At 44.4% G+C, this 22,732-nt stretch overlaps 1 protein-coding gene across 3 annotated transcripts in view; it reads right to left on the reverse strand.

Annotated features, from left to right (window-relative positions):
- Nucleotides 1-22,732, reverse strand: part of VEPH1 (ventricular zone expressed PH domain containing 1) — a 688,962-nt gene that overhangs the window by 288,511 nt on the left and 377,719 nt on the right. For all 3 annotated transcript variants that reach the window (XM_073674780.1, XM_073674781.1, XM_073674782.1), the window contains exon 9: nt 13,416-13,804. In XM_073674780.1, coding sequence (XP_073530881.1) covers nt 13,416-13,804 — 389 coding nt within the window. The remainder of the gene's footprint in view (nt 1-13,415; nt 13,805-22,732) is intronic.

The following is a 22,732-nucleotide window of genomic DNA, read 5'->3' on the forward strand; positions in this document are numbered from 1 at the left end:
GCAGACACCTGTGCTAATTAGTTTGGCAGGTGTGTCCAATGAAAGGCAAGACTACTTAAGAAGGCTCTCTCACATTATTAAGCAGCCTACATTTTCTGCCAAAATGGGAAAGAAAAAGGATGTGTCGGCTGCTGAGAAGCAACAAATTGTGGAGTGTTTAGGTCAAGGCATGACTACAATCAACATTGTGCGATGATCAGGATGAAGTGTCTTGGCAATCAAGAAGTATGTAGCTGATTCACAGTACACACGTGTGCGTGCTGATAAGGGCAAATTGAGGACTCTTTCCTACAGGCAATTACGTCAGGTTGAAAGAGCAGCGGCAAAAAAGCCTTGTCATAGCAGCAGACAAGTTTTTGAAGCTGCTTGTGCCTCCAACGTCCCCCGAACAACAAGATGCAGGGTCCTTCAGAGGTTTGCAGCTGTGCATACGCCATCCTGTCGACCTCCTCTATCCACTTCACACAAGCAGAAACGGCTCCAGTGGGCCAAACATTACATGAAGACTGATTTCAAAACTGTTTTGTTCACGGATGAGTGCCGTGCAGCGCTCGATGGTCCAGATGAATGGAGTGGAGGATGGCTGGTTGATGGACACCCCACGCAAACACGGCTACAGCGCCAACAAGGAGGAGGTGGAGTAATGTTTTGGGCTGGAATCATGGGGAGAGAGATTGTCGGCCCCTTTAGGATCCCTGAAGGCGCTAAAGATGAACTCCATAATGTATGTGGATTTTCTCAAACAGCACTTCCTGCCATGGTTCAAGAAGAAGAACCGTGTATTTCACAGCAAGATCATTTTTCTGCATGATAATGCACCATCTCATGCTGCACATAAAACATCTGCATCTCTGGCTGATATGGGCATAAAAGGGGACAAACTTATGGTGTGACCCCCATGCTCCCCTGACCTCTACCCCATTCAGAACCTTTGGAGCATCATTAAAAGGAGTGTCTATGATGGCGGGAGGCAGTTCACATCTAAGCAACAGCTCTGGGAGGGTATTCTGTCCTCATGCAAAACAATTGAAGCAGAAACCATCCAAAACCTGACAAATTCAATGGACGAGAGAGTTCAGAAGCTCCTTTCGAACAAGGGGTCCTATGTGCAAATGTAACATCACCTAGAATAAAGTTTTGAGTTGAAAACTGTTTGATTTCAGTTTCTAACAACCTGCTAATGCTTATCATTTCAAAAATGACCATTTTTTTGGTCTTTATTAAAATGAAAAGGTTGATCGAAAAGTTTGGGGGATCTAAGAGTGTGGCAACCCAGTAGTCATGATTACTTCGAATTCTGACAATATGAGGGTCATGCTGCAGGTAGTGCAGCAAGAAGGCACTTATGTGTCTTGCGCATCTCGGAGCCCCAAAATTATTTTCCGGGCTAGATGCAGCTAAAAATTATTTTTAATTTTAAATCTGGTGAAGCTTATTATAGATGGCCTAATAGGATCAGTGCTGCACACTGCTACAAAGCCCAAATTATTTTCCAGTCAAGATACAGATAAACATGATTAGTAATTTGAAAGCTTAAAACGGTTGGTAGGGTGATTTTAACCAATCATCAAGCTTTTACTCTCCCCAGGATGACACAGGGGTAGAAAAGTCGTTTCGGATCCATGATTTGTTCATCTTTATGAACGTGAGTCTGTCTACATTATCAGTGGAGAGCCGCGTGCGCTTATCTGTCAGCACACCACCAGCAGCGCTGAACACACGTTCAGACAGAACGCTGGCTGCGGGGCATGACAAGATCTCCAAGGCGTAAGTGGCTAGCTCCGGCCATTTATCCAGATTGGAAGCCCAAAAAGAGCAAGGGTCCAGTGACACAGTCGTGGCTTCAATGTTTACTTGGAGATACTCCTGTACCATCGTCTCTAGGCGTTGACTATGTGTCAGACTTCTTGTCTCCTGTGGCCTTGCAAAGGATGGGCTAAAAAAGTGGTGAAATGAATCCGCAAAATTGATGTTACCAGCAGATACTGTGGTTCTGTTACGGTTTGAGTGCTGAACACTTGACGGTCCCACGGTTGGCAAGTTGGAACTGTGAGATTCACTACGTGCACCACTGGTATTTTGTGGAAAAGCACATGTAAGATTCTGCAACAGTCTCTGCTGATACTCCTGCATGCGTGCATCCCTTTCTATGGCAGGAATAATTTCTGCAAATTTACTTTTGTACCGGGGATCTAACAGTGTGGCAACCCAGTAGTCAGGATTATTTCTAATTCTCACAATTCGAGGGTCATGTTGCAGGTAGTGCAGCAAGAAGGCACTCATGTGTGTTGCGCATCCAGGAGCACCAAGTCCCTGTTGTGTTGGTGGCGAGGTAACAATCATGCTTCCTTCCTCTGTCCTCTCCCCCCAACCTCGCACAACAGAAATGTGATCAAGGTCTCCCTCATCTGATGAGTCTTCCATCAGTTCGTCCTCCACTTCTTCCTGGGCTCCTGCACCTTCCTCACTAGTTTGGCTGCTACCATGCGCCCTGGTAAAATCATCTCCCCCACCCTCACATGCCTGCCGCCTTGGTGCTGCCGACCGTCTGGACCTTGCAGATGTTAGCCCTTCCGCATACAACTCCTCCTCCTCTACTTCCTCCACCTCCTCTTGTGCCACCACCTGACTCCGAATTCTGTTTAACATGTGCTCCAGCATGTAAATCACCGGAATAGTCATGCTGATAATGACATCGTCAGCACTAAACATCTTCGTCGCCATTTCAAAACTGTGCAGAAGGGTGCATAGGTCCCTGATCTGAGACCACTCCTCCAGCGTGATTTGCCCCACCTCTGAATCTCGTTGGCCCAGGCTATACGTCAGAACGTATTGCACCAGGGCTTGTCGGTGCTGCCACAGTCGCTGCAACATGTGCAGAGTTGAATTCCACCGGGTAGGCACATCGCATTTTAGCCGGTGAAGTGGCAGGCCCAACGACTTCTGTAGAGATGTAAGTCGCTGAGCTGCGGGATGCGAACGGCGGAAGTGAGCACACAGCGACCGTGCCCTCTGCAGAAGGCCATCTAGTCTGGGATAGTGGGCTAAAAATTGCTGGACAACCAGGTTCAACACGTGAGCCATACAAGGCACGTGTGTGACATTGCCCCGGCGAAGGGCCGCACCCAGGTTTGCAGCATTGTCGCACACGGCCTTCCCTGGTTTCAGGTCCAGTGGAGACAACCATTCATGAAATTGGTTCTCCAGAGCTGACCACAACTCCTCAGCTGTGTGACTCACATTTCCCAGACATTTCAATGTAAAAACCGCCTGATGACGTTGAGCCCTACTGCCAGCATAGTAAGGAGGTGTGCAGGATCCCTTCTGCGCAGTTAGAAAGCTTGTGGCATGACCAGACAGGCTTTGGGTGCAGGTGGAAGACCGAGAGGAGGTTGAGGAGGCAGAAGCAGTGGAGGAACTTTGACATAAAGAGGATTGACGCACAACTCGTGGGGACGGCAAGACTTGGACAGCAGCCCCTTGTCCTGCTGTCACCATAGTTACCCAGTGCCCAGTCAGCGACATGTAACGCCCCTGTCCATGCCTACTCGTCCAAGTGTCTGTGGTGAAATGCACCCTGTCACACACAGAGTTTCTCAAAGAAGCGGTGATGTTGTGTGCGACATGCTGGTGGAGCGCAGGCACACCTTTCTTTGAGAAGTAGTGCCGACTGGGCATCTGGTACTGGGGCACTGCGACGGACATAAGGTCTCGAAAATCCTCTGTGTCCACCAGGCGGAAAGGCAGCATTTCTGTAGCCAAGAGCTTGCAGATGGTGAAATTCAACCTCTTAGCTTTCTCATGGCTAGGAGGAAATGGTCTTTTACTTGTCCACATCTGAGGGACCGAGGGCTGGCTATTGTGCTTAGACGGGGTTGATAAGGGTGTCCCCGGCAAACTGCCGGTCTGTGAGGAAGATGCAGGCGGACATGTTAGGTTGCCTTGATCCAAAGGTGGTGCTATCGATGTCGGACAGCGCTCAACACCAGCTGGTGTTACCACCTCCAAAGAAAATGATGACCTGCCAATCACGCTGGCTGTTGCGGGTAAAGAGGTGGCAGGTCTGCGCCCCAAAACAGGTGTGACTGCTGTCCCCCCAGTCACAGAGGATGAAGAGGCCGCGGATGCACAAGATATGGCAGACGGTGGTTGGCCCGGCCGGCTAGGCCGCATTGTAGCACACTGAGCTTCCCACTGCAACTTATGCTTCATGTCCATGTGCCGGTTCATGCATGAAGTACTCAAACTATGTATTTTTTGGCCTCTACTTAGCTTTTGCTGACAAATGTTACAGATAACACGAGTTGGGTCATCTTTATCGATCTGAAAAAATGCCCAGGCTATGCAAGGCTTAGCACCCATGCGACCTGAAGAGCCACCACGACTTGTGGTGAGAGGCAGAGTTGTGTTTGAGGATGCAGTTGTTGACGTGCTTCCAGTACTACGTCTCTGTCCAGGAAGGCGCAACCTGACCTCGTCGTCACTAGCATCTTCCTCCACCTCCTCTGCTGACCTCATCTCTTGGCTGACTGTGGGTTGACAGTAAGTGGGATCTCCGACCTCATCATCATCACCCTGTGCGCTATCACACCCGTCGTCCTCAGAGCCAACCTGTTCCTGCCCTGACAAAAAACTAAAGTTGTCGCTCCAATCAGGTATTTGAGTCTTATCATCGTCTTCCTCATTGTCTCCACCAACAGGAGTTACAGTTTGGGAATGAGGGTCTACATTATGGTCAGAACCTTCTGCGTCTGGTCCTGGATCCGACTCATAAAGATTCTGGGCATCAGTGCAGATCATTTCCTCGTCTGGATTCACAGAAGCGCTGGAATCGACCTCTGATTCCCAGGCTATAGTATGAGTAAACAGCTCTGCAGACTCAACCATCTGTTCTACCTCATACTCAGACGGGCAGCTGGAGATTTGGGAGCTGTGAGGAAGCAAGTGCGATTTGGGTGACACCTTTGAGGACTGGAGTATTTGTGATGTTGAAGTTGATGTGGAGGAGAGCCCACTTAAAGGAGCACTTGATATCCATTGAAGCACCTGCTGTTTTTGTGCCTCATCTGGAATTTGTAGCGATTGGCGTGGCCGTAAGAAAGGGATCTTATCACATTGTCCGCTAAAAGAAGTAGACATTTTAGTTTGGCTGGAAGATGGTCTTTCTTCTGCACCTACCCCACGGACACAACCTTTTTTCCCCTTCCCAACACGCCTATTCCCCTTTCCACCAGCAGCAGGCCTTTTTCCACTCATTTTGGTGGTTAACTAATTCACAACTCTGGAGTTGTTTGCACAAAAAAACAATGGATGGTAACCGAGCAGAGCTGAGTGGCCAAACTGTGGTATTAGGCCAAAACTATTGGCTGGGTTAGATGCAGAAAAAAATTATTTTTAATTTGCAACCTGATGGAGGTCAGTATAGATGGACTAATAGACCAAGTCCCACACACCGCTAGAAGCCCAAATATTTTTTCAGAGCTAGATGCAGAAAATTTTTTTATTCAATTTGCAACCTGATGGAGGTCAGTATAGATGGACTAATAGACCAAGTCCCACACACTGCTAGAAGCCCAAATATTTTTTCAGAGCTAGATGCAGAAAAAAAATATTTTTAATTTGCAACCTGATGGAGGTCAGTATAGATGGACTAATAGACCAAGTCCCACACACCGCTAGAAGCCCAAATATTTTTTCAGAGCTAGATGCAGAAATTTTTTTTATTCAATTTGCAACCTGATGGAGGTCAGTATAGATGGACTAATAGACCAAGTCCCACACACTGCTAGAAGCCCAAATATTTTTTCAGAGCTAGATGCAGAAAAAAATTATTTTTAATTTGCAACCTGATGGAGGTCAGTATAGATGGACTAATAGAACAAGTCCCACACACTGCTAGAAGCCCAAATATTTTTTCAGAGCTAGATGCAGAAAAAAATTATTTTTAATTTGCAACCTGATGGAGGTCAGTATAGATGGACTAATAGACCAAGTCCCACACACCGCTAGAAGCCCAAATATTTTTTCAGAGCTAGATGCAGAAAAAAATTATATTCAATTTGCAACCTGCTGGAGGTCAGTATAGAAGGACTAATAGAACAAGTCCCACACACTGCTAGAAGCCCAAATATTTTTTCAGAGCTAAATGAAGAAAAAAATTATTTTTAATTTGCAACCTGATGGAGGTCAGTATAGATGGACTAATAGACCAAGTCCCACACACTGCTAGAAGCCCAAATATTTTTTCAGAGCTAGATGCAGAAAAAAATTATTTTTAATTTGCAACCTGATGGAGGTCAGTATAGATGGACTAATAGAACAAGTCCCACACGCTGCTAGAAGCCCAAATATTTTTTCAGAGATAAATGAAGAAAAAAATTATTTTTAATTTGCAACCTGATGGAGGTCAGTATAGATGGACTAATAGACCAAGTCCCACACACTGCTAGAAGCCCAAATATTTTTTCAGAGCTAGATGCAGAAAAAAATTATTTTTAATTTGCAACCTGATGGAGGTCAGTATAGATGGACTAATAGACCAAGTCCCACACACCGCTAGAAGCCCAAATATTTTTTCAGAGCTAGATGCAGAAAAAAATTATATTCAATTTGCAACCTGCTGGAGGTCAGTATAGAAGGACTAATAGAACAAGTCCCACACACTGCTAGAAGCCCAAATATTTTTTCAGAGCTAAATGAAGAAAAAAATTATTTTTAATTTGCAACCTGATGGAGGTCAGTATAGATGGACTAATAGACCAAGTCCCACACACTGCTAGAAGCCCAAATATTTTTTCAGAGCTAGATGCAGAAAAAAATTATTTTTAATTTGCAACCTGATGGAGGTCAGTATAGATGGACTAATAGAACAAGTCCCACACGCTGCTAGAAGCCCAAATATTTTTTCAGAGATAAATGAAGAAAAAAATTATTTTTAATTTGCAACCTGATGGAGGTCAGTATAGATGGACTAATAGACCAAGTCCCACACACTGCTAGAAGCCCAAATATTTTTTCAGAGCTAGATGCAGAAAAAAATTATTTTTAATTTGCAACCTGATGGAGGTCAGTATAGATGGACTAATAGACCAAGTCCCACACACCGCTAGAAGCCCAAATATTTTTTCAGAGCTAGATGCAGAAAAAAATTATATTCAATTTGCAACCTGCTGGAGGTCAGTATAGAAGGACTAATAGAACAAGTCCCACACACTGCTAGAAGCCCAAATATTTTTTCAGAGCTAAATGAAGAAAAAAATTATTTTTAATTTGCAACCTGATGGAGGTCAGTATAGATGGACTAATAGACCAAGTCCCACACACTGCTAGAAGCCCAAATATTTTTTCAGAGCTAGATGCAGAAAAAAATTATATTCAGTTTGCAACCTGATGGAGGTCAGTATAGATGGACTAATAGAATGATGCTATGCCCAAAAGATTTTACTTCACTAGGTGCAGTAAAAAAATTGGTATTCTATACACAGGTGGTATATCTTGCAACACAGATAGGCTACTCCACTGACTAACACACTCTGCAATAGGCCAAAAAGGATTAGCTTTGCTAGATTCAGCCAAATGCTGTGAAAAAAACTTGCACAGCACTGGCACAGACCTGCCTGGCAAAAACTGATAGGAACTGATGTAACCTAGTCCTGAAAAGGACTCCAATTACAATTAGTCTTTACTCCCACAATCTATCTATTTAAGAGCACAGACCTGCTTGATAAAAGTCGTAGGAAATGCTGTAACCTAGTCCTTAAAAGGACTGCAATCACAACTATTCCCTACTCCCAAGCTATCTGTATATTTGTGCGAAAATTGGCTTGAAATTAACAAGGTATAGCGCACACAGCAACAGCGGTGCCGTCTAACACGCAGCTGCAGCAGTGAGAAAATGGTGGCGACGGGGAAAATGGCTTGGTCTTATAGGGCAAGGACATGTGACATACACTGCCAATCACACATGCCCTTGCTTGTGTGAAAAAAAGCACTTCGCTCCGTGTGTGCGCTGCTGATAGGCTGACAGATTGCACCTCCCCACTGCAAATGCGGGAAAGAGAAAAAAAAATGGAGATCTTCATTGTTCCTGCAGAGATCCATCCCCTGCCCCTCCCCCCGCCCCGCTGTACACCCAAACTGCGTATTAACATTAATTTTCATCATTACTGAGAAAAAATCCAGTTATGATTTTGGTGCACGAACAGTTATCGAACATAACCTCGAACAGCCGAATTTTTCTCAAATTGTTCGTGTTCGCCGACCGGCTCGAACACCGCCCAAAACAGCTCGAATTTGAGATTGGCGAACAGTTCGAGTAGAACAACGCTCATCTCTATTAATAGGTAGACTGGAATCATTCGGAATTTCCAGATTAGCATGGTTTTCAACCCAACATTAAGAATGGGCTTGAAATATTAGAATAAAATAGACATTTATATATATATTCCCATAATGCTGGTCTTCTCAGTCTTCCATCACTATTTGCTGATGATTTTCAATGATGGAAATGCTAACTGCTACCATCAGCTCATGTGTCATCACTATGGACAACATGTTATCCTGTAGGATTATTATTAACAGACACCAGTGGAGGATCAAGCAGTTTGGGGTAGAAAAATGGTAATGTAAGTATGCAAAAAAGAAAAATAATTTTGGGCATAAACTGTAATTATTACAAGATGGAAACCCCCTCTTGACATACGGTAGTTTATAATCATGACCATGATTTTACATTACTGATACGGTCCTTTATTCTTGTTCTGCTCTCTTTATTAATACATCAATGTGGATTGCATCTATTCATTCTTGTGATAGCCACTAAAATGTTCTATGCTGTATAGTATATAATAATAATCATAGAATGCAAAGCATTACCGAAAGATGAATTAGTTCAGCAATTAATCAAATAACATATGGCTTTAATGTTTTAGGTGAAAAATGCATAAACAGCTAAATTTGTCCAAAATTCATCATATTCAGCTAAAAATAATAATTCATCTATTGTCAGCTACACGAGGCTGAGCTGTTTCCCCACTGTAATCCATGTACCTCCTGGTTCTTAAATATATTTCGAATGAGTCATGTACATCAGTCAAACTACACTACGAGATGTTTGTTGAAGGAATTTCCAAGAAATTGCACCAGATAAAAGCGTTGAAACTTTGCCAGACAAAAAAATAAAAAAATAAACAAGAAGTATGTTGAATTTTTTTTAGAAATCCAACTTCTTTGAGATGGTTGCTAAAAATGAAAAGACTAAAATATTTAACAGCAATTGTCCAAGATGGTTAGATTTGCACAGTTTCAGAAAAAATATTGAATCACTCATTGGCCTTTTCACTTTCCCATTATTGTGATATATATGTCTTTCTTTGATTTCTAATTGTAGTATAATGTGTCGGCTGATAGTATCACCACTTATATTAAGCAAAGCTTACAAGCTTTGGCTTTAGTTTTGTGCTGTGAGTATGCAGGATTTTAGTTTACTTAAGACAGCCAATCATTATAAAATCATTAAAGGGGTATTCTCAATTTGTGTGTTTAGCTGAACACTGCTTTCCAGGCTCTTCCACTTAATACAGTCAGATGGGGCAGGATCTACGCCACGAGATACAATTCTGGTGAGTGGTAGAACTGTAGTATTAGTAGAACAATAAAGCTCAGCACAAGTTCTGATATAACATATTAAGCTATCAATGGTTTGTTCTGGAGTGTAGCTATTACTATAATTACATGTAGAGATAACAGGGTAGTAAAACAAGTACACAGCTCTGGATAGTGAGTGCTGTGATTGGAAGCAGTGGAATAGAACTGCTTTGGAAGCTGCCCATGCTGGGGGCTGGTAATTTTGCAGTATTTAAAACAGCAGCTCATCAGGAGCTGAGAGTTGGAGGAAGGGAGATAACTGCTGCATAGAAATCAAGGGGCTGGAGAGAGGTGTCTGGGATGTTAGGAGTTAACTCCTCTCCTAGAATATAGCAACTGGGCACAGGGTCTGGGAAGGCACAAGTAGCCGAGCTCAATGGAATCAAGCTGTACACTATGTAAGATAAAAACGCTCACAAAAAGAGAATGAAAGAACAGAAAAAGCAAGTTCATTGCAAACTTAATTATTTTCATGCAGCCTAACTAATTAAAGAAATGTAATAACATGCGAATGCGAATACGGATTTAATTAATAGTGTTTTCTCAGGATTTATATTTTGGAAGAAATTCTTGTAATATATCTAAGAAGCTTTAATATGAGGGAATTCATTACCATGTAGATTAATTTTCACTAATATTCTTGTCGCAAACAAAGATTTCATAATTGTAACGCTAGTCACCATTCAAGGGCAAGCCGTGAGGCAGGATAGTCAAATGCTCCGTGGTCAGACATCAAGAGAGCACGTCGTAAGCAAAAGGGCAAAGACAAAGGCAAAGTCAGGTCCCGGTCCAAAGTTAGAATAGCAGGAGAAAAGTGGATCAGAGCAGAGGGGTTGAGCAAGCGAGTAGTTAGAGCCGGGTCCAAAGTCAGGTAGCAATAAATCAAATAACAGAGCACAGAATAGCAAGCAAATAGCACCACAGAGCGAATGCTACAATTGGCAGAGATATGGGCTGAGAGTTCAGCTAAATAGCACAGAAATAATTAGAAACAGGGAGCACCTGCAAGAAACCCAGCACCTCCCAGTCTCTGATTGGACCACTGAGCTGTCAATCAACACACTGACATCTCAGCATGCCCCTGCATTCTATTGGATGACTGAACTGTCAATTAACACACTGACAGCTCAGCACGCCCCTGCACCCGATTAGAGGACACCAACCCCTTTAAGACCTTCCCTTAATAGAGATAAAAGGTCAAGCCCAAATCATGAATCCAGACTATTATTCCTTTCACTAGCGTACACAGACAGAGAAGGGCTCCTGTGCAAGACTAGTAAGACTAGTATACGGGCCCTTTACAGTTCAATAAGTCACTATAATGCAAAATTTCACCTGCTTTGAAGGTAGAAATGGGCCTCCTTACCTCTTGGGCCCCTATGAGGCTGCACAGATTGCACTAATGGTATATCCATCCCTGATTCCTTCCTCATAAACTTGGCCAAAGACTACCAGATGGTAAAGAATGTATACCAGTGGTGATGTGCCTGGTATCATAATCCACTAGCACAATCGTGGATATGCTATTCATGAGGTGTCTTAAAAAAACTATCCCGTGAAGATTTTATTTAATAATCTATGTATATGTGGCTATACTGTAGTGTGTATGTATTAATATACTCACCTACTGCAGTCTTCACTGATATCCAGCGCCACTCTGCTCTTCTTCTCAGTGACGTCACTAGCAGACTCTCCGGGTCACACTGCATTCTGCGTGACCCAGAAGTGGTTTTACAGTGTACACCTATGGAGTGTTACAATGAGGCTCCAAAGTCTTACATTGTAAAAGAGACTTCCAGATCACAAATAGATCATAGAGTGAGCTGGATAGTCTGAAGAGAGGTGACATCACTGAGAAGAAGAGCAGACTGGAACTGGATCCCGGAGAAGGCACTTTTTTATTCTGGGGTGCAGCTGGGCCCATTAGTGCTAGCATTGTAAACTGGAGTGTCTGTTCCCATGGGGTGCACTTGGATAGTACAGGGCAGCCCGCCTAATTTAATAGCATGGGTGTAACTAATAGGCTGTAAGCCGGATACTGTGCACTACCCAAGTGTAAATAGCGCCCTTTACAAGCCTTTTTGTGTGAAATTCAAATGCTAAACAGTCACCCCCTCCAGGGGGCCCTGGACCATCAGGGGGGTCCACTTGTTATCGGGGCCCGGGCCGCTTTCCCGGCATCTGTGCAGGGCCGCTGGTGCTGTTCAAGCCCTGCTCTGCTTCATGCAGCAGCAGCAGTGTGCGGTCAGTATGTTGCTGCTCCACCAATCAGGCCCAGTGCTGTCACTTTCAAGACATGGCCGCGCACTGACGACGAGTGGTGATGGTCCAGGGCCATGTGACATGCCTGAGGCCCTGCACTGCCACATGACTGAGGAGCTGGACGGGACACGGGCCAGGGGGCAGGTGAGTGAGCTTCCCCAATCCCCAAATAAAAAATATTTCTTATGTGTGTGTGCATGTATGATGTGAATGTCTGTGTATGCCAGTGTGTATGACTGTGTATATATATTTGTCTGTTTTATATGTGTTTTTAAGAATGTGTTCAAATATGTATGTGTGTGTGTCTGTGCGTATTGTGTGTGTGCGTGTCTGCGTATTGTGTGGGTGTGTGCGTGGGTGTGTGCATGCATACTGTGTGTGCATGCGTACTGTGTGTGTCTGCGTACTGTGTGTGCATGTCTGCGTACTGTGGGTGCATGTCAGCGTACTGTGTGTGCATGCGTGTCTGTGTACTGTGTGTGTGTGCGTGTCTGCGTACTGTGTGTATGTGCATGCGTGTCTGCGTACTGTGTGTGTGCATGCGTGTCTACGTACTGTGTGTGTGCATGCGTGTCTGCGTACTGTGTGTGTGTGCATGCATGTCTGCGTACTGTGTGTGTGTGCATACGTGTCTGCGTACTGTGTGTATGTGCATGCGCGTCTGCATACTGTGTGTGTGCATGCGTGTCTACGTACTGTGTGTGTGCATACGTGTCTGCGTACTGTGTGTGTGTGCATACGTGTCTGCGTACTGTGTGTGTGTGCATGCGTGTCTGCGTACTGTGTGTGTGTGCATGCGTGTCTGCGTACTGTGTGTGTGCGTGCATGTCTGCGTACTGTGTGTGTGCGTGCATGTCTGCGTACTGTGTGTGTGCGTGCATGTCTGCATATGTGAAGGATGAGGGGGCAGGCTGGGCACTGTGTTGTATACCTATATTTCTCTGCCATATCTGTGCATCATGAATCATGGTATGCGCTAAAGGGGTCCACTGAGACTCTTTCGCCCGGGGCCCACAAAAACCTGGAGCCGGCCAAGACCCCCTCCATGAAATGGTAGGTTGTGAGTGGTTGTCTCATCAGTATTTTGCACCTGTGTAGCTCTCATCTTTATATGGGTCTGCTGCACCCTGGTAGTGCATTTTGGTCTGAAGATCTGAGAAGGTAAATACTGCTGATTATTTTGCTGTGTTTATTTCTTACAGAGGCATTATAGAAATGAATGAGCTCGACAACTGAATATAGATAATTTCTCAATATTATGCACTTCAGTGCTTCATAGTTCTATTCTGTGAACTTATGTGACCTACTGCTCCACAGTTGACTTATTACAGCATATCAATGATTTTTACAAAAAAAAAAGTACACCAAAAAGAAACAAACCCCAACAAAAACTTAACAGATCCCATTATGCATCAGGAGGATTTATTAGGATGCATTGGAATGTGTGAGCCATCATACTGGTAAAAGCTGCATAAAGTACTTGTAATGTACTTGCTGTGGGTTCTTACCTTCAATGACACACTGATCAGGCACAGGAATTTTCTTCCCCATTTCAGCAACATAGGGTTTTATTTTACTTATGTTCTCTTTGAGATGCAAAAAAAGTTTATCATGTTCATTCTGTTTTTTTTTAATTTTTTCTAAAGTACTTTGGCTTTCTTGATTTGGCTCTGTTACACCTTTTGCCTCTATACATTTCCTCACTGGGTCTAAAGTTGAATTTCTTTCCACCTGGGAGTTGAGAATGTCTAAGCCAGATGGTAATCTTTCATCATCTTGATTCAGAAACATATGCGAAAAAGACATTAGACCAAGAACTTCATTATATTCAGTGTCTTGTCTACTCTCCAAATTCAAGCATTTTTTGCTTGTTGAATTCAGTGCCAAATGTTTTGACCTGTAAAAAAACACATATAAATATTGAAAGGATATCTAAGGTGAAGTACGGTACATATCAGAGTGATATGCAATATGAGGCACATTTAGGAATGTGTTTGCACATTTTTCTTAGTATTTATAAGCTAAAATAACTTCTAATCTTCTTTACTAATGTTGAATTTTCATATTAATTTGCATGACAATTTAAAGCCATTTTTCCCGCTCATGTCAGTCTAAGAAGGGGCCTAGGATAGGGAGCAGGGGCGTACATAGGAATCATGGGGCCCCATAGCAGAAGTTCTAATTGGGCCCCCCCCCCCTCCTGGGCCTACCCCCCCCCAAAAAAAATGTAAACCTCACAACTTTCCAGCCTTTACATAATAATTTTCTTCCTGCTGAAGTCCTAGATTCCTTTTTCTTTGCCCCATTAAGTGTGATGCCAACAAAAGTGTCCCCCAAACACAGTATGATACCCCCATGGTGAATTCCTCCACATGCGCAGTATAATGACCCTACTGTACCTCACCTCAACTGCCCTGGCAAAGTATGGTGACCCCAACACAGTATGATCCTTCAACTGTGACCCCCACACAGCTCTCCATGCAGTATAATGGGCCTATATACAGTATAATGGCCCCGCACAAACCTTCACACTCTACATAGTATAATGCACTCGCCATGGTCCTCCACACAGTATATTGCACTCCCCATGGTCCTGTATGCAGTATAATGTAGCCCCCCATAGGGTAAAAATGCGGCCCCCACCATAGGATAAAAATGCAGCCCCCACCATAGGGTAAAAATGCAGCCCCCACCATAGGGTAAAATGCAGCCCCCACCATATGGTAAAATGCAGCCCCAGTCCTCCAGTATTATCAGTACTCACTGATTTGAAAATACATACATACTTACTGCTCCTCGTTCCCTGCTGCTTCAGTCTCTGCAGCGCGTCTCTGTCATCACCTCAGCAGCTGCCAGCTCCACTGTCTGACAGAGTGTGGCGCGTCATCATGCCGCTGCGTCAGACGCAGAGGAGGAATGATGAGAGAGGGAGTGTCACATGACGCAGAGAAATATAGGTTTACAACACAGGACCCAGCCTGCCTCCTCATCCTTCACATATGCAGACATGCACACCTGCACACACACAGTACGCAGATATGCACACCTGCACACACACAGTACACAGACATGCACACCTGCACACACACAGTACGCAGACATGCACACACACGGTAAGCAAACATACACACACATGCACATGGTACACAGATATGCACACATACAATAAGCAGACACATGCATACAGACATACATACATATTTGAACACATTCTTAAAAACACATAAAACAGACATAAATATATACACTCAGTCATACACATACACACAGAATTATTTTTATTATGGGGTTTGGGGAAGCTGGCGACAAGCCTCACTCACCGGCCCCGGCCTGTGTCCCATCCAGCTCCTCAGGCATGTGTCAGTGCAGTGCTGCTGGCGTGTCACAGACATGGTCCTGCTCCATCAGGGGGGCCCACTCGCCGTCGGGGCCCGGGCCGCTTCCACAGCATTTGTGTAGGACCACTGGCGCTGCTTGATTGCCGACACTTCACCTGACATGGCCGTGCCCAGTGCGATGTGCCACTGTGTCTGGTAGTAATGACGCGGCAGGGGCGATGCACACAGCCACACAGCGCACGGCCATGTCAGGTGAAATGCCGGCAATCAAGCAGCACCAGAGGTCCTACACAAATGCTGTGGAAGCGGCCCGGTTCCCGACGGCAAGTGAGCCCCTCTGATGGTCCAGGGTCCCGGTACCTGCCTGGGTGCTGACGCCGGCCCTGCATATGTGAACATATGGATGTACCCACAGATAAATACATGGGCATCACATACACATATGTACACAAATACATAGACATGACATATTACACACTTCTATACAAACATATTAGACATTCTAGATTTATAACCACACATTGCACATGGACTTACCCTTTCTGTAGATGGCTGCACATGATGCAGGTTCTTCCATCTTCTCTATAATGTAGCCTCCCCTCCTCCTTGGGCCCGACTGCAGAGCTCTCTTGGTGTAATTGCAGGGCAGGAGGGGGAGAGCAGAGCAGGGGAGGGGGCAGGGAGAGCAATGGCCATACTGTAAGCTGGCTCTGTGCTCAGCTGGTGGGCGGAGCCTCCTCTCCTTCACTGCACTGCAGCTGGTGAGTCATCCTCTGCTGCCCAGGATGCACAAGTTTTACAGAGCGGTTTTCATCTCCCGACTCCCGGGCCCTGATGGCTCACGGGCCCCCATAGTGGCTGCGTGGTCTGCCTCTATGGACCGTACGCCATTGATAGGGATCATTATACAAGGAAGGGGCTCAGGATTGGGAGCATTACACTAGGAAGGGACCCAGGATGGAGGACATTATACCAGAAAGGGGCACAGGATGGGGGACAATATACCAGAATGGGGGACATTGTTACATGATGGGTGGACATTATTACATATTATAGAATTATACCAGGAAGGGGCCCATGATGGGAGGCATTATACCAGGATGGGGGCATTGTTACAATAAGGGGCTCAGGAGGGGGGACATTATACCAAGAAGGGTACTATGATGGGGGACATTATACCATAAAGGGGGACATTATATCAGGAAGTGGCCCATGATGGATGACATTATAACAGGAAGAGGCCCAGGACAGGGATTATTAGAACAGGAAGGGGCACAGGATGGAGGACCGTTATTGCTGGACGGTGCTCAAGATGGGAAACATTATAACAGGAAGGGGTCTAAGATGAGTGATTATTACAGGATGATGAGATTATTGCAGGAAACAGCCAGGAAGGGGGACAATATTACATTGGGGAGGGGGCGCAAACATGTATGTCATAATAGGATCTAGAACACTACAAGGGCCCATAGATGTAACCAACATGGAAGTGGGGACAAACACAGCCTTAGGGCTCTTTCACACATCCGGATATTTCCGGTACCGGAATAAAACAGTACCGGAGATATCCGTCTACAACAGTGTGCCGTCCATGTGCCGCATCAGGAGCACATGTACCGGCGTTTTGGAATTAGCGGTACAGTTAGCGCTGTTCACAAGTTCCGGGTGCTGAACACTGCCCTCGTCATTGTCCCCTGCTGGTGCTGCGATCAGCACCAGCAGGGGACCATGATGAGAGTAGTAGTCTGCTCACGCAGTGTCCAACTGTAGGGGGTTTGCCTCTAGTGAGCCTACCAACTGAATGTAACACTGTTACTTTAAGAGACAAAACTCCCCTCTGATTTGTGTGTATGTGGACTAGTCCTTTCTCCCCCTGCAGTCTGCTGTGTGTTGGTTGGGACGTGAGGCAGTTGGTGTTGGTTGAGCAACTGACGAGGGGGACCGGTGGATGCTGTGAGAGACTTTTGCCATGGTGGCAAGACAATAAGTCTGTTCTAATAAGAGAAAAGATAGTGCCCGTTTACCACAGGATTGATTTCCAGGAAAGTGTTAGAAGGAGAAAGGTGCATTGCATATCCAGGGTAATTCTCCCCTAGTGCCTGTAATCTGATAGAGGAAAACTATTCTGTGGTACCAGTAATCCTTCAACATTGAAGGGGGAATGAAACTTGCCCGGACCTGGAAGAGGATAGATCTATTAACCGAAGGAAGAGCTCAACACAACAAACTCTGCTTCATCGCATCAGGACCAAGTAGCAGTTATAAGACCTTCTTCTAAGACTACAAAACTGTGAGTATGACACCGGTGTCAAACTGTGTTAGGGTTTAGTGCAGGTCTCTCTAGTTAGGGCGCTGATGTTTTTACTATTTGTATTGTAATTTGCATTGCCATAGCTGGAGCACGGCTTGTGTGACGGGCGTGTTTTGTTTCTGTCTCCTTCAGACACCGCTACAAGTGGCGCTGCGAGCAGGGTACGGTCACAGAGATGGAGGCGGCCGACAGCAATGTGGCTAATGTGAGTACCTCAGGCTATGGTAGAACCCCTGTAAGGGCCCTCCCTATGAACATGTTGACTGGGTAACCAGATTGAAGAGCGTTGTGAATTATTTATAATGTCAGCCCAGAACTACAAGTGGAGATCGCTCTGGCTGCCCTGGAGGGTGAGGCCCGCATAAACATCTTCCTGCAACCCGAAGCCACGCGTAACCACCTTTAAAGAGATGGTGAAATTTCTGGAGGAGATATACGGTGAGACAGCAAGTGCAGGGCACCTCCGGGCAAAGTTCTTCTATTAGCTGCAGCAGGAAGGGGAAGGGGTATCCCAATATGCCACGGTACTTGCAGAAGTGCAAAAGAAAGAGACAGATGGAGTAAGCGGCATGGGATCTGTGGACCAGATACTACGAGAACAATTTATCCTGGGACTCTACAGTACTCTACAGTACTCCCCTGAAACAGGTCCTGTGTGAGCGAGTTAGAGTGGATCCTGCCTTAAGCTTTTGACAAATATTGGCAGAGGCGGTGGCCCAAAGCAAAGAAGAAAGCAATGCTTCTGGAGTGATACAAACTCAGTTGACTCAAATGGAAAAATGGATAGGGACCGGCCCCGCTTCAGAAGCCACTTACCCGGCCCTACAAACTCTTATCGGGCCATTCCTCATATTCCCGAACTTAACCCTAACCCTCCACCTACTAAGCCTGGGTGTGAACCATTCTACCAAGTTTCTCAATATCATCCACCGGCGGGCCTCGGTCTGGACCGATCTATCTGGAACCCCATCGTCCTCCACCGAGGCCAGCTGGTCAGGTTCCAAGGGCGCATTCTACATACAGACGAAGAAATGATTGTCGGGACTCACAGTGTTGGCAGTGTGGACGTAGAGGACACTTCGCTAGAGGGTGGCGGAATGATTTGCAAAAACACCCAGAACTGCCATTAAACTTCGGGCCCCCACAGTAGTGGGATGTACTGCGGGGGAGGTAGAGGGACAAGCCACCCAGCAAAATTCTGAATATCTGGTTGCAGGATGTCCCATCCTGCGAGCTGAGCTTGAAGGCATCCCAGTAGACTGCTTAGTGGATACTGGGTCACAGGCAACGACCATGCCCGAATCGTACTTCAACCATTATTTTCAAACGATGGCTAAGCCAGAGAGGGAGACGTTGATCCGGGTAACAGTGGCTAATCAGCAACCGACCCCTGTGACAGGGGTCTTGTGGATGAATGTGCAGATATGTGGACAAGATGTGGGAAGAAAAGGCATTTTGCTGGTTCCCGAGCCAGTCAAAGAAGATGTACCGGTGATAATCGGCATGAATATCCTCCGAGAGTTGGACCAGATCATGTTTACTAAACAGGGGCCTGGCTACTGTAAACAAGCTACTCTGCACAAACCTACCCAGAAAGCATTCCAATGGCTGATCTGTGTCTCTCAGACACAGAAGAGCGTCCCTGTACACCAGTCTATGGGAGTTGTTTGGGTGTCGGGAAGGATATCTCTCTCCCTCCCTCCTTGTCGGGAGACCATTCTGCCACTGCCTGTGGGAACCTTCCACAAACTTGAAGACATGGAGGTGGTCATCGAACCAGTGAGTCTAGGAGAAGTAGGCCAGAATGCCCTGGTAACCCGTACATTAGTAGTGGTCCATAATGGACGAGTACCCATCAGAGCCGTGAAGAGAGAGTAGTCTGTTTATCTACATTAGCAAAAAAGAAGCAAGACAAAAATATATCTCATACCCTACCATAATTATATATAAATGTAAAGCAAAATTGCATAATAAATATAGGGTACTTAGTGAACTATTTTTGATCAAAAAAAGTATACAAGCCGTCCCACCAGCGGCAAGGTGACCCTAAATTGGGACGGTACCTATACTGCCTATATTAAAAACCTTACTGTATATCAAAGTTGAAGTAATGCATATAAAAGGGTAGACAAATAGGACCGGGTCCCAACTCCAGACCACCTAGGCCCGTGGTAAGCTACATATATACCAATCAGCTCAACAAAGGGCATGCCACACCCTTAAATTGCACAGAATGCAAACAAGTCAAAAAACCAGACAATGTGAACTGAGGTCTAAGATGGCAGACATACAAGAAACAGAGGCATGTTCACACTAGCAAAAAAGAAGCAAGACAAAAATATATCTCATACCCTACCATAATTATATATAAATGTAAAGCAAAATTGCATAATAAATATAGGGTACTTAGTGAACTATTTTTGATCAAAAAAAGTATACAAGCCGTCCCACCAGCGGCAAGGTGACCCTAAATTGGGACGGTACCTATACTGCCTATATTAAAAACCTTACTGTATATCAAAGTTGAAGTAATGCATATAAAAGGGTAGACAAATAGGACCGGGTCCCAACTCCAGACCACCTAGGCCCGTGGTAAGCTACATATATACCAATCAGCTCAACAAAGGGCATGCCACACCCTTAAATTGCACAGAATGCAAACAAGTCAAAAAACCAGACAATGTGAACTGAGGTCTAAGATGGCAGACATACAAGAAACAGAGGCATGTTCACACTAGCAAAAAAGAAGCAAGACAAAAATATATCTCATACCCTACCATAATTATATATAAATGTAAAGCAAAATTGCATAATAAATATAGGGTACTTAGTGAACTATTTTTGATCAAAAAAAGTATACAAGCCGTCCCACCAGCGGCAAGGTGACCCTAAATTGGGACGGTACCTATACTGCCTATATTAAAAACCTTACTGTATATCAAAGTTGAAGTAATGCATATAAAAGGGTAGACAAATAGGACCGGGTCCCAACTCCAGACCACCTAGGCCCGTGGTAAGCTACATATATACCAATCAGCTCAACAAAGGGCATGCCACACCCTTAAATTGCACAGAATGCAAACAAGTCAAAAAACCAGACAATGTGAACTGAGGTCTAAGATGGCAGACATACAAGAAACAGAGGCATGTTCACACTAGCAAAAAAGAAGCAAGACAAAAATATATCTCATACCCTACCATAATTATATATAAATGTAAAGCAAAATTGCATAATAAATATAGGGTACTTAGTGAACTATTTTTGATCAAAAAAAGTATACAAGCCGTCCCACCAGCGGCAAGGTGACCCTAAATTGGGACGGTACCTATACTGCCTATATTAAAAACCTTACTGTATATCAAAGTTGAAGTAATGCATATAAAAGGGTAGACAAATAGGACCGGGTCCCAACTCCAGACCACCTAGGCCCGTGGTAAGCTACATATATACCAATCAGCTCAACAAAGGGCATGCCACACCCTTAAATTGCACAGAATGCAAACAAGTCAAAAAACCAGACAATGTGAACTGAGGTCTAAGATGGCAGACATACAAGAAACAGAGGCATGTTCACACTAGCAAAAAAGAAGCAAGACAAAAATATATCTCATACCCTACCATAATTATATATAAATGTAAAGCAAAATTGCATAATAAATATAGGGTACTTAGTGAACTATTTTTGATCAAAAAAAGTATACAAGCCGTCCCACCAGCGGCAAGGTGACCCTAAATTGGGACGGTACCTATACTGCCTATATTAAAAACCTTACTGTATATCAAAGTTGAAGTAATGCATATAAAAGGGTAGACAAATAGGACCGGGTCCCAACTCCAGACCACCTAGGCCCGTGGTAAGCTACATATATACCAATCAGCTCAACAAAGGGCATGCCACACCCTTAAATTGCACAGAATGCAAACAAGTCAAAAAACCAGACAATGTGAACTGAGGTCTAAGATGGCAGACATACAAGAAACAGAGGCATGTTCACACTAGCAAAAAAGAAGCAAGACAAAAATATATCTCATACCCTACCATAATTATATATAAATGTAAAGCAAAATTGCATAATAAATATAGGGTACTTAGTGAACTATTTTTGATCAAAAAAAGTATACAAGCCGTCCCACCAGCGGCAAGGTGACCCTAAATTGGGACGGTACCTATACTGCCTATATTAAAAACCTTACTGTATATCAAAGTTGAAGTAATGCATATAAAAGGGTAGACAAATAGGACCGGGTCCCAACTCCAGACCACCTAGGCCCGTGGTAAGCTACATATATACCAATCAGCTCAACAAAGGGCATGCCACACCCTTAAATTGCACAGAATGCAAACAAGTCAAAAAACCAGACAATGTGAACTGAGGTCTAAGATGGCAGACATACAAGAAACAGAGGCATGTTCACACTAGCAAAAAAGAAGCAAGACAAAAATATATCTCATACCCTACCATAATTATATATAAATGTAAAGCAAAATTGCATAATAAATATAGGGTACTTAGTGAACTATTTTTGATCAAAAAAAGTATACAAGCCGTCCCACCAGCGGCAAGGTGACCCTAAATTGGGACGGTACCTATACTGCCTATATTAAAAACCTTACTGTATATCAAAGTTGAAGTAATGCATATAAAAGGGTAGACAAATAGGACCGGGTCCCAACTCCAGACCACCTAGGCCCGTGGTAAGCTACATATATACCAATCAGCTCAACAAAGGGCATGCCACACCCTTAAATTGCACAGAATGCAAACAAGTCAAAAAACCAGACAATGTGAACTGAGGTCTAAGATGGCAGACATACAAGAAACAGAGGCATGTTCACACTAGCAAGAAAGAAGCAAGACAAAAATATATCTCATACCCTACCATAATTATATATAAATGTAAAGCAAAATTGCATAATAAATATAGGGTACTTAGTGAACTATTTTTGATCAAAAAAAGTATACAAGCCGTCCCACCAGCGGCAAGGTGACCCTAAATTGGGACGGTACCTATACTGCCTATATTAAAAACCTTACTGTATATCAAAGTTGAAGTAATGCATATAAAAGGGTAGACAAATAGGACCGGGTCCCAACTCCAGACCACCTAGGCCCGTGGTAAGCTACATATATACCAATCAGCTCAACAAAGGGCATGCCACACCCTTAAATTGCA

This window comes from Phyllobates terribilis, unplaced genomic scaffold (genome assembly GCF_046119375.1).
Source record: "Phyllobates terribilis strain yellow unplaced genomic scaffold, ASM4611937v1 Scaffold_3__8_contigs__length_932513732, whole genome shotgun sequence".
Lineage (NCBI taxonomy): Eukaryota > Metazoa > Chordata > Amphibia > Anura > Dendrobatidae > Phyllobates > Phyllobates terribilis.